A 13,421-nucleotide genomic window follows, 5' to 3' on the forward strand; every position below is an offset into this window, starting at 1 on the left:
GTTTATCACAAACACCGACACATAAAGGAACACTTCATCCTTCAGTTTATCACAAACACCGACACATAAAGGAACACTTTGATGGGGCCTGACCTTCTACTAGATCTCCAATTAAAGTATCAAAATGGTTATCAATAACGGTAAGTAAATGAGAACTATTCATAATGATTTTTAATTATGTTAAATAATGTGACTTGATTTACATCAAATCACCTCGTGGGGCACCATTCCCGAAAAGGGAAAATGATAGCCAGTTAAAGATATTAGTCTCATAAAAGACAGTAAACAAACAATATGGAATTTTATTAGTTCAATTAATAACTATAACCAAAGTTGCCATATTAATAATAAAGGTTGAAGGATTTATTGACACAGGAGATGTTGAATATTCATTCACTCTGGTGCAACATTAAACAGACAGCAGGTCTGATTCCAAAAGTTTTTATTCATAAACAAAACAAAACAAAACACACAAATTCTAACTAAATATATGCAAGTGTCTGTGTGTGTGTGTGTGTGTGTGTGTGTGTGCGTGTGTGTGTGTGTGTGTGTGTGTGTGTGTGTGTGTGTGAAAAAAGGCTGTCTGGCCTACAAAACAAAATGGCTGACGACAGAGAACTACAAGATGGCCGAATCAAAACTGTCTTCAGATCAGGGGAGGTGTTTGTCTGAAGGAAATGGGGTTCCATATGCAGTCTTTGTTGGGTCCTTGTTCCAAAGGTTTAGATCTGAGGAAGCTGGTCACTTGGGGTCTTTGCAGAGTTACAAGTCTGCTGCTAATTCAGCTTGGTTCTCCTTGTCGCTGGAAAGTTAGGTGCAAACCTTGTGTTTGGCACACTAACCTCTCTGGTCTCCAGGTTCTGTGTCTGCTGGGAGCAGGCCACATTGAGAGCGACGCTACAGCTCCTGCTGTGAGCTGCAGAGATGAGAAAACAGGGGAAGGGTGGAGCAGGTCCTCCTGCCTATGTCCTACTTCTGATAGGGTCCAGGAGAAAAAAAATAGCTGTCCTGAGGTTTCGGAGAAAGAGAGGATGGAGCAAGAGCCCCCTTCAGAAGTTCAGGGGCAAGAGAGAGAGATGGAGATGCTCATCTGTCCGTCCTGGAAGAGGGATCCCTCCTCAGTTGCTCTTCCTGAGGTTTCTACCGTTTTTTCCCCGTTAAAGGGTTTTTTGGGGAGTTTTTCCTGATCAGCTGTGAGGGTCATAAGGACAGAGGGATGTTGTATGCTGTAAAGCCCTGTGAGGCAAACTGTGATTTGTGATATTGGGCTTTATAAATAAAATTGAATTGAAGTTTCTCCTTAAGTTGGCTTGGTGACATCACAGACACACATCAACCAAAATGGCTGTTTGTCTGGAGAACAGAGGACATGTGGTCTTTGTCACAGTTTCAAACAGCAAAACCCAGATGACAAACCTTCACATGTCCAGTTCAGGTCTGAGCTAATAACAAATCATCTGTGGTCCAGTGAATCAGTTTATCACAAACATCAGACATCAGCACATCTGGAGATACATGGTTTTCACTGGACAGGAACAAACAGATGTAGTGCAGTAAAAAGTACAGGATTTATTGAGGAGGAGCAGGAGGAGGACCAGGAGGAGCAGGAGGATCAGGATGGAAATATTGGATGGGAGTACCTTGAATTTGTACTCATGTGCAGTATTTGAGTAAATGTACCTTTTCCAGCCGTGTTGGTCTGTTATGAGTCGTAGCCAGTTCAGTTTGCGTCTCCCTTTGTATCTGTTTGACTTGACTCAACGCCAGCATGCCTCCAGGCTCCTCGTGCTGATTGGTCGGACACTGAGTGGACGTTTACTGTTTCCTGTTTCAAACTCTGATGTGAAAGTAAAAATAAAACTATTGAAACTGCTGTTTTTGATCAATAAGGACAGATGGAAGAGAGAAACCTGTTTTACCTCCAGGTATCTCCAACCGACGCCTCCTCAGGGAGACAGGAAGTACTCCCACACTCCTCCGCAGGTCACTCTGTGTGTGTGTGTGTGTGTGTGTGTATGTGCCTAGCTCCAGTCAGATATCAGGAGATAAGGAGATTCACATGAAATAAATTAACTCACCAGCTTCATATCAGACCCTGCAGGATGAACACAACGAACACAAAACATCGTACGGGCAAATTTTCTGAAAGCTGACTTTAGGATGATTTAGGTGTGAACGCTTCCAGTCAGCTCTGCAGCAGCTCTGCTAAATCTGTCTTAAATTCGTGCTAAATTTGAGCTGAATTTAGACTCTTGTGTTTATTTTGCCATTGTTGGTGGGTCTTTGTTTGGTTGGTATTGGACGGTGATGGGTGTGGCTGAGAGTCATCACCAGAATGAGGAAATCACCCGTCTGTAAACTGTCCTGCCGACTTCTTCTCGCCACGTTGAGGTTTTCATGCCTGGCGCCAGCGGTAGCTGTGACCACTTGAATGATGAATACAGACGACGGCCCTCTGCTGGTGTGGAGAGTTATTTCCTCTGGCACAGGTGCAGAACATGCGTGCTGGTTGGCCGTTGGCCGTACGCTCTGTGGTGTGTTCAGGTGCAACTTTTTGACCGAGACACAGCGACGTGAAGTGACGAGCATTCAGCGTTCTCTGAAATCGTTTGGTGGGTCGTCAGCCTGACAGCGTTCAGGAAGTTCAAGTCTTTTTAAAAAAAAATCAGAAACAAAAACTGAATTAAAGGCCAAAAGTATGTGGACGACAGAGGCACAGTCAGGGTTATGTTCCTGCCTGAAGCAGCTGAAAGATTTACAACTGTGTGTGTGTGTGTGTGTGTGTGTGTGTGTGTGTGTGTGCTCGCGCGCAGTGGAGCAGGGTTAATAGAATTAGCCGGCTGTAATAAACCTGTCTGATCAAATGATCGTTACAAGGAGAGATACACACACACACACACACACACACACACACACACACACACACACACACTCTGACATCCATTACCGCTAACAGCATTGTCATTGTCCTGTCGCTCATTAGATTAGCATAGATTAGCCTTGACATGCATCTGTGTGTGTGTTCACGTTAAGTGTTGCTAAATCAATCAACCCCTGATACCTCGCTGATGATGTCATCACACACACACACACACACACACACACACACACACACACACAAGGAGTCTGCGTCTCTATTGAAATCAGATATGAAAACATATAAAAGCTGTGTGGCTGCAGTATTTTTACCTCCCGCTCCGTTCACTCATCTTTTTGTTGTGTGTGTGGGGGGGGGGGGGGGGCAGAGGTCAGAGGTCGGCTCTGCTCTGAAGGACACAAACACAGAGAAAACACCGTTTAACAAGATGAAAAACACGACTGAGGAGACATTTAGATTTTTTATCATTTTACTTTTCAACATTTTTCATTCAAAATAAAAATTTCTGTCAAAGAAAAGAGACAGGAGGGACATGTCTCTGTGTCCTCAGCAGAGACAGGAGGGACATGTCTCTGTGTCCTTAGCAGAGACTGGAGGGACATGTCTCTGTGTCCTTAGCAGAGACAGGAGGGACATGTCTCTGTGTCCTTAGAGACAGGAGGGACATGTCTCTGCTAAGGACACAGAGACAGGAGGGACATGCCTCTGTGTCCTTAGCAGAGACAGGAGGGACATGTCTCTGTGTCCTTAGCAGAGACAGGAGGGACATGTCTCTGTGTCCTCAGCAGAGACAATGTGTGTTCAGGTCTGACTCAGAGACTCGCTGCAGGTTTTCAGTCTGACAGAACCACAGAAGAAGAAACAGGAGACATGAGGGGGAGGAGGGCAGCGCCTCGCCTCAGGGCGCTTTCACCGTCATCCACGCTAACCTCACGCACACACACACACACACACACACACACACTCACACACACACACTCACTGATGTCTTACTTTTCAGTTTAAAAGCCTTTTTTCTATTTATTTATATATTTCATTATTTTTCCATTTTCAGGTCAGGGTTAAACTTTACACTGTGTGTGTGTGTGTGTGTGTGTGTGTGTGTGTGTGAGCAATCGGACAAATGGATGTTTTTTATTCACACACTCGGAATAGAAAGAGAGAAAATAAATCGAGCTTTTAAAACGAATGGAGTGTTTGTGTGTGTGTGTGTGTGTGTGTGTGTGTGTGTGTGTGTGCAGGATGAAAGGATGTTTTTGTGCTTTAAAGATGGTATTTTGTCCTCTGCAGTGGATCAACAGGACAGACAGGAGGTTTTGTGTCTTTGTGGAGGTTTTGTGTCTCTTTGTGTTGTTTTGTGTCTCTTTGTGTTGTTTTGTGTCTTTTTGTGTGGTTTTGTGTCTTTGTGGTGGTTTTGTGTCTCTCCTGTTGTTTTGTGTCTTTGTGGTGGTTTTGTGTCTCTTTGTGGTGGTTTTGTGTCTTTGTGGTGGTTTTGTGTGTCTTTGTGGAGGTTTTGTGTCTTTGTGGTGGTTTTGTGTCTCTTTGTGGTGGTTTTGTGTCTTTGTGGTGGTTTTGTGTCTTTGTGGTGGTTTTGTGTCTCTTTGTGGTGGTTTTGTGTCTTTGTGGTGGTTTTGTGTGTCTTTGTGGTGGTTTTGTGTCTTTGTGGTGGTTTTGTGTGTCTTTGTGGAGGTTTTGTGTCTTTGTGGTGGTTTTGTGTCTTTGTGGTGGTTTTGTGTGTCTTTGTGGAGGTTTTGTGTCTTTGTGGTGGTTTTGTGTGTCTTTGTGGAGGTTTTGTGTCTTTGTGGTGGTTTTGTGTGTCTTTGTGGTGGTTTTGTGTCTCTCCTGTTGTTTTGTGTCTTTGCGGTGGTTTAGCGTCTCTTTGTTTGGGTTTTGCATTACTGTGGTAAGAAATTTAAAGAGAACAGAGGTAGTGTGTGTGTGTGTGTGTGTGTGTGTGTGTGAGATGTTATGGCTCATGTATTTATAAAGCAGAACAAATTCACAAATTTACGAGTGCATTCACCAGCACGGCATTCTCACACTCATCTACAGTTTTTTCACAGCTCATTGAAGGAACGCCAGCCGTCATACCACCTTAAAATCCTGCTGTATAACCCCACCCCCACCATTAAGAGAGAAACTCTGACTCAGCTGACCTAAACTAAGAAAGAAACTGCCAACCTGCTCATACTCGTAACTCCAATGAAAATCCTTATATCAATACCACCTTAAAACTGATGACATCTTAAAATTCCACAATGCAAACTTCACAACCCTGTGACACCACCTTAACAGAACAGTAAAGCCCTTAAAACCCTATTCCTTCCACCTTAACTTAGAAATACTGAATTTAATTTGCTCTTACCGCCTTTAAAGAAACACAAAGTTCCGAGGTCGCCATAGAACACCAACAGTACCACTTTAACTGAGGAAACACCAAACAACAACCTGCTCTTGCCCCCTTAACTGTCAAACACAAACCCTCCCATACCACCTTAACAGAGAAATGAAGCCATTAGTCAACGTGGGTTTTTTGTGGAAGTTTTGACGCAGGTTCAGTGAACGTCTCCTCGGTGATGTGTTCAGGGTTTAGATTTTAACCCTGGAAACTTTACATCCAGACGGCTTGGAGCTAAAAGGAGTGCATATGTTTGTTTTGTCTCTACAGGAAGCTGGCGAAGAAGAGGAAGGAAACTCTGAGCTCCAGACAGGAAATGACTCTGATGGTCAACAACTCCCAACATACAACCATGGTGGACACACACACGCACACACTGAACGGACGCAGTGAGTAAACACACAAACGCACGTAAACAAACCTTGTGTTGGATTTGATTTACAGAAACGTGATTATCTGACAGACAAGATGAGAAGAGTGAAATACAAGAGATAAGAAAAGACGGGACACAAATTGATAAAGCTGAGGCAAGGGACTCATGAACTGTCTCATAAAGACAAAAGATGAGATGAAACAAAAATGAAAGTCAGTGTGAGAGAGGAGAAAGAAAAGCAACAAAAGAAAGATAAAAAGAAGATGAGTCTAAAAGGAGACAGAAGTGAGACGAGTGACACAAGAGATGAGACTTGGAAGATGGGAGACGAGGGACAGACGGAAAAACAAGACGGGAAGAGAAAGATAGAAAGACACAAGGTGAGAAAAGAAAAAGGGGAAAGAAAGAGATAGATAAAGGGAAATAGGTGAGATAAAACTATATTTAACTTTGATGAGAGATAAAAAGAGATGGAAAAAGATTTTATCAGAAGGTTAGACAAAAAAATATTAAAGACAAAGACAAAACACTCATGAGATGACATGACATGAGATGACATGACATGAGATGACGAAATGACTAGATGACATGAGATGACTAGATGACATAAGATGACATGAGGTGAGATGACTAGATGACATGAGATGAGATGACTAGATGACATGAGATGGCATGACATGAAATGAGATGACGAGATGGCATGAGATGACATGACATGAGATGACTAGATGACATGAGATGAGATGAGATGACTAGATGACATCGGATGAGATGAAGGGGAGAGAAAATGAGACAGAGAATAAAGAGATAAGATGTGACATAACAGGAAACACGAGACAGTTAATATTCAACACAAAGACAGAGATGTGATAAAGACAACCAGCTGAGACGAGAAACAAAGGAAAGGATGAAATGAGACGAGATTAAAAATCAAAAGACACAAAACCTGACATGTGAAAAAGAGATGAGAAAAAAGGACACACTGGACAGACAGAGACAAAAGACAAATACAGGACGAGACGTGAGATGAGACAGAAACATGTGAGAACAGATTCCTGAGACAAAGAGACAAGATGAGATGAAAGAGAAGGAAAAAAGAGGATGTGACGTCCCTGTCCACATCTGTCCATCATTCAGAGATGTGGAATCAGAGACAGTCTGTGTTGTCCTCTGTTAACATGTTGAACACTGAGAAAAGACACAGACAATGTGGGGACGGAGGAGTGACTGCAGGTGATATGACCCAATGTTTTATCATGAGGTGACGGACTGTCAGAGACACAGCCGGAGGGACGAGAACGCTGATGATGGAGGTGCAGAGGACGGAGGAGACGACCTTCCCTCAGGCCATCGCCTCCTCTGAGCTCCTTCAGCTGACAGTCAGGGACAAAACTCTGCTTCTCCTTACTGTCAATTTAATATTCACCATCATCATCATCATCACCATCATCATCACCATCACCATCATCATCACCATCATCATCAGACCCAGAGATAATTCAAAAAACAAAGGTTTCAAAAATATTTTACAAAAAAAAAATAAAAAACCTCAGAAACAAATTGAAACACGGTGATTACAGATCTGACACACGTCACGTCCTCACTGTGACCTCGTCACATGTCCACGTTTGGTCATGGACTTTCCACGTCCACATATGACGTCCAAGGTACCCTGGGTGTGTTGGTTGTTGACGTTCTGGGACGTCGTGTCAACTTCAGCCTGTTACATGCATTGTCTGTTTTCAAAATACACTTCTGTTTTCACAGGAAATGTACAGTTTGATACAGTCTCTTTCAAAATAAAAGCACTACGTCAGTACAGCACCATGAACTGATGTTTTTTTCCTTCAACAACACACACACGGGTACGTTTAGCCGACACACACACACGTGGTTACGTTTAGCCAACACACACACGGGTACGTTTAGCCGACACACACACACGTGGTTACGTTTAGCCAACACACACACGAGGTTTCGTTTCGGCAACACACACACGCGTGGTTACGTTTAGCCAGCACACACACGTGGTTACGTTTAGCCAGCACACACACGTGGTTACGTTTAGCCAACACACACGCGTGGTTACGTTTAGCCAGCACACACACCTGGTTACGTTTAGCCAACACACACACGTGGTTACGTTTAGCCAACACACACACGTGGTTACATTTAGCCAACACACACACATGGTTACGTTTAGCCAACACACACACACGTGGTTACGTTTAGCCAACACACACACGTGGTTACGTTTAGCCAACACACACACGTGGTTACGTTTAGCCAACACACACACACGTGGTTACGTTTAGCCAACACACACACGTGGTTACGTTGAGCCAACACACACACGTAGTCACGTTTAGCCAACACACACACACACACGGTTATGTTTAGCCAACACACACACACACACACACACACATTGTTACCTTTAGCCAACACACACACACACGGTTATGTTTAGCCAACACACACACACACACACACATTGTTACCTTTAGCCAACACACACACACGTGGTGGTTTATTGGTCAACAGGAGCTCGTAGCTCAGGTCATACAAATTTTAGGGAAGCACTTGGAGATATTCTTGGAAATGACATCACAGTAAACAAAAATACAAATATTGGCACTGTCGGACCGTTTCTATTCCACCTTTAGCAGCTGCAGCACTAAACTGATGAACACATGAATTCATGATTCTAAACCTGTTATGAAGTCATGAGTATCTGTGTCAGTAACCTTTGGGACTGATGTTACTGCGGTCACAGGTGTGGGCGGAGCTTTGTGAAGACACACGCTGAAGGTAGACCAGCTTGATGTCTTACAGGAGACATTAAGGTTGTGTTTGTTTTCTCTCTGTCCAGCTGTGTCGTCTCCATCCTCCTTCACCCTGAAGACAAACACCATCAGCACCACCGTCCCCAACTCCTACTACCCAGGTACCAAACACCTGTCCTTTCAGTCTTAGCCAGTCAGATTCAGACACAGTGTGATTCTGAGGAGACGTCACGTCACAGTAATTTACCTCACCTCTCACAACACTGTTACCATGGTGACCTTACAGGGTATCATGGTTTCCACAGGGAGCGCCGTCCTTCTTCTCTTCAGAACTCGGTGAAATGTGACTCATATTGGACGCTTAGATAAAACAGCTGGTCTAAATCTGGCTCTTCTGACTGGCAGATTTATGATCAGTCTAACCACCTTACCAGCTCTGCGCCTTAACTGGTGCAGCAACATTCAGTCGAGTGCACCAACATTCAGTCGAGTGCAGCAACATTCAGTCGAGTGCACCAACATTCAGTCGAGTGCACCAACATTCAGTCGAGTGCAGCAACATTCAGTCGAGTGCAGAAACATTCAGTCGAGTGCAGAAACATTCAGTCGAGTGCAGCAACATTCAGTCGAGTGCACCAACATTCAGTCGAGTGCACCAACATTCAGTCGAGTGCAGCAACATTCAGTCGAGTGCACCAACATTCAGTCGAGTGCAGCAACATTCAGTCGAGTGCAGAAACATTCAGTCGAGTGCACCAACATTCAGTCGAGTGCAGAAACATTCAGTCGAGTGCAGCAACATTCAGTCGAGTGCAGAAACATTCAGTCGAGTGCAGAAACATTCAGTCGAGTGCAGAAACATTCAGTCGAGTGCAGAAACATTCAGTCGAGTGCAGCAACATTCAGTCGAGTGCAGCAACATTCAGTCGAGTGCAGAAACATTAAGTCGAGTGCAGAAACATTAAGTCGAGTGTAGCAACATTCAGTCGAGTGTAGCAACATTCAGTCGAGTGCAGCAACATTCAGTCGAGTGCACCAACATTCAGTCGAGTGCACCAACATTCAGTCGAGTGCACCAACATTCAGTCGAGTGCAGAAACATTCAGTCGAGTGCACCAACATTCAGTCGAGTGCAGCAACATTCAGTCGAGTGCAGAAACATTCAGTCGAGTGCACCAACATTCAGTCGAGTGCAGCAACATTCAGTCGAGTGCAGAAACATTCAATCGAGTGCACCAACATTCAGTCGAGTGCAGAAACATTCAGTCGAGTGCACCAACATTCAGTCGAGTGCACCAACATTCAGTCGAGTGCAGAAACATTCAGTCGAGTGCAGCAACATTCAGTCGAGTGCAGAAACATTCAGTCGAGTGCAGAAACATTAAGTCAAGCGCAGCAACATTCAGTCGAGTGCAGCAACATTCAGTCGAGTGCAGAAACATTAAGTCGAGTGTAGCAACATTCAGTCGAGTGCATCAACATTCAGTCGAGTGCAGAAACATTCAGTCGAGTGCGGCAACATTCAGTCGAGTGCATCAACATTTCTCTTGAGTCAGCTGGACACGTCCTGATACGTAGGGAGCTGATTTTTCCTTCTGTTTCTTTTCTTTTCTTTTTCCTTTGTCCTGTCCGTCTTTGTGTCCGTCTGTCTGTCTCTCTGTCTTCCTGTCTTTCTGTCTTTTTGCTGCTGATGTGTCGTGATGGCAGATCCCTTCGTACCGACGGCCATTCTGGGTGAGACACTTTTCCTTTCCTTCCTCTGTAGGACAGAAAAACCAACAGGACAGGAAGTAGACAGACAGGTGAGACAGAGAAGAGAGGGACAGGTGAAAGGACAGAGAGGATGGAGAGAATGAGACAGAGACAGAGAGAGTGATATTTTTACTTCCATCCATCCCTGCTTGCTTCTTGTTCGGCTGCCTTTTGTTTTGTTTTTTCTTTATTTTTAGTTTAATTCTTTTATTTATGATTTTATTTTTCTACAAATCCTCCATCTTTGATTATTGTATTCATTTAATGATTCAGATAATTTAGTTTATTTTTTTTTTAATTAATGTAAGTATTTTCATTTTTTTAAAGTAATTTTACTCATTTTTTAAATTTACTTTAATTTAATAGCTGTTACCTGGGTATTGTTTGTGGTAATTTCTTCACAGTGTAATTAACTCCATTTGTTTTTTTTATTTCTTATTTCTGATATAATTTTGATTCATGAGTCTGTTTGGTTTTGAGGGCTTTTAGTTTTTTTTTATTTGGAAAAGGACGGTGGGCTTCACTCCATCCCCACATCCACAACATTCCTGCGTGTCGTGTTGACGTCACGTCTGTCTGTGACCTCCAACCTCTGCATGGACACAACACGCCCTTGTGGACTGGGGGGGAGGAAAACAACAAACAAACAAACAATAAATAAACAGAGACACAACAGCAGAGTCAGTCAGAGGTCCTGTAAACTGCTGGGTTTATTCTCTGGACGTCTCGGCTGAGATTATGGGATGTCGCAGATGTTTGTGGATTTTCAGGTTGTCTTGATGTAACATGGGAAGAACAGGAAGATAAATAAACACAAACAAACACGACCTTTAGAATCAGGAGGGCGGAGCTGAGCTGGCTCACCCTCCGCTGTCCATTCAGTGATCAGGCGTTTAACAGTCATCACATGAAGAAGAAATGAGACACGCTATAATGTACCTATGAACAGATTTTATTTCAGCAAATGTCGTCTAAGAGAAATATTACATCAAAATAATAGAGATTCAACATATTTGTTAAATCACCAAATTTTTCACTGACAGTGTATTTCACTAGGTTAGTAGCTAAAGCTAAGTAAAGCTAATTTAGCTAAATAAACCAATTAAACTAATTAAAGCTAATTAAGCCAACTAAAGCTAAATAAACTAACTAAAGCTAATTAAAGCTAATTAAGCCAACTAAAGCTTATTAAAGCTAATTAAGCTAACTAAAGCTAAATAAGCTAATTAAAGCTAATTAAGCCAACTAAAGCTAAATAAACTAACTAAAGCTTATTAAAGCTAATTAAGCTAACTAAAGCTAAATAAGCTAATTAAAGCTAATTAAGCCAACTAAAGCTAAATAAGCTAACTAAAGCTTATTAAAGCTAATTAAGCTAACTAAAGCTAAATAAGCTAACTAATTTGAGGTTTGCAGCTCCTGGTTCAGGCGCAGAAAAAAATACATATGTTTTTTTTTGTTGTTGTTTTTTTTATTAACATTTTAACATATATCCTGAATCTGAACAATCCAGTCAACAAGCTAGTCAGTTATTATTCGGTCCTTGTTCACAATTTTTCAAGAGGAATGCACATCATAAAAGAACAAATAACATCAAGACATTAATGATGATAATACTAATGCTATTGTATTTATTTAACAGTTTTTAAAAACAGACATTACAAAGTGCTTCACAAGACAATAAAACCAGTTACACGAAGCAGTATACACAGCGAGGTATCTGTAAAGAGATAAACAGATACACAAATAAGCTAGTCCAGAAATATATAGGCAGAGTTTCAGTTTGAGTGAAAAGATAAAGTAGTGTTATAGAAACATGGTGGAAACATGATGACACTGACAGATGATGAAGCAGTTTGTTGAGTTTTGACAGGGACTGTTTAAAAACACCCTGATGTCAACTGATGCTTTGTGAAGCCTCAGTTTGACTCTAATGTCACTGACTTCCTGTAAATACCTGCTATTTAAAGACACAGCAACATCTAGTGGATGTTGTCATCCTAACAGAGCTGAACTGACCGGTAGAGATAACTCAGTCAGGTTCAGGGCTACACTGCAGCACAACATTGAAAGGTTCAAATAAAATGTCTGTGTTCCTCTAAATGGACCAGGCTTTGCAAACTCAATGTCATGGTGTGTTGAAGACTCAAACTACAGACTCAACTCATCAGGAAAATGTCTCCTGAGGTTATACATCAAACGAGAATTTATAACATTTCCTCACTGAAATCTGTAGAGTTCTGCAGGGATCATGTTTTCCTGTGGCCCCACCCTGAGTCAGCGTTGCCTGGGTCCCTCCGCAAAAAGCCAGCGTGAATTTATTTAAATTAGATTTTGAATTATTAAAGAAAATAAACAAATCAGAACACACATTCTCATCCTTCCAGGATTTGTTCAGTCAGATAATCTTTACTAATGAACTTCATGATTATTGAAGAATAAATTTAATCAGCAGAATTTAAAAGCTAACGTTAGACTGTAACCAAACTACACCATGGTCACATGACTTAATGTCACCACCACAGCGAGGCTGTAAAGTCATGTTAGGCATGACGATGATCTGTACTCTCATGTAGACACTTGTTAGAGACACATAAAGCTTCTAAATCATAGTGGAGTATTTTTACTGACGTTTAACAAATCAACACGTCCTCACTGCGACCTCATCACGTGTCATTAACATATGACGTCCAAGGTACCCTGGGTGTGTTGGTCGTTGACGTTCTGGGACGCCGTGTCAACTTCAGCCTGTTACATGCATTGTCTGTTTTCAAAATACACTTCTGTTTTCACAGGAAATGTACAGTTTGATACAGTCTCTTTCAAAATAAAAGCACTACGTCGGTACAACACCACCAACTGATGTTTTTTTCCTTCAACAACACACACGTGGTTATGTTTAGCCAACACACAGACGTGGTTAGATTTAGCCAACACACACACATGGTTACGTTTAGCCAACACACACACACCTGGTTACATTTAGCCAACACACACACATGGTTACGTTTAGCCAACACACACACGTGGTTACGTTTAGCCAACACACACACACCTGGTTACATTTAGCCAACACACACACCTGGTTACATTTAGCCAACACACACACACCTGGTTACATTTAGCCAACACACACACATGGTTACGTTTAGCCAACACACACACACCTGGTTACATTTAGCCAACACACACACGTGGTTACATTTAGCCAACACACACACACCTGGTTACATT

The 13,421-nt window shown here is 42.3% G+C and overlaps 1 protein-coding gene across 9 annotated transcripts in view; it reads left to right on the plus strand.

The window, feature by feature from the left end:
* LOC125881953 (receptor-type tyrosine-protein phosphatase mu-like) overlaps positions 1–13,421 on the plus strand; it is a 202,425-nt gene that overhangs the window by 147,257 nt on the left and 41,747 nt on the right. For 4 of the 9 annotated variants that reach the window (XM_049565455.1, XM_049565448.1, XM_049565450.1 and 1 more), the window contains 3 exons: positions 5,547–5,665; positions 8,522–8,596; positions 10,143–10,169. In XM_049565455.1, coding sequence (XP_049421412.1) covers positions 5,547–5,665; positions 8,522–8,596; positions 10,143–10,169 — 221 coding nt within the window. The remainder of the gene's footprint in view (positions 1–5,546; positions 5,666–8,521; positions 8,597–10,142; positions 10,170–13,421) is intronic. The other 5 variants (XM_049565447.1, XM_049565449.1, XM_049565453.1 and 2 more) reach the window with 2 other exon arrangements.

The sequence above is a fragment of the Epinephelus fuscoguttatus genome, linkage group LG21 (genome assembly GCF_011397635.1).
Source record: "Epinephelus fuscoguttatus linkage group LG21, E.fuscoguttatus.final_Chr_v1".
Taxonomy (NCBI): domain Eukaryota; kingdom Metazoa; phylum Chordata; class Actinopteri; order Perciformes; family Serranidae; genus Epinephelus; species Epinephelus fuscoguttatus.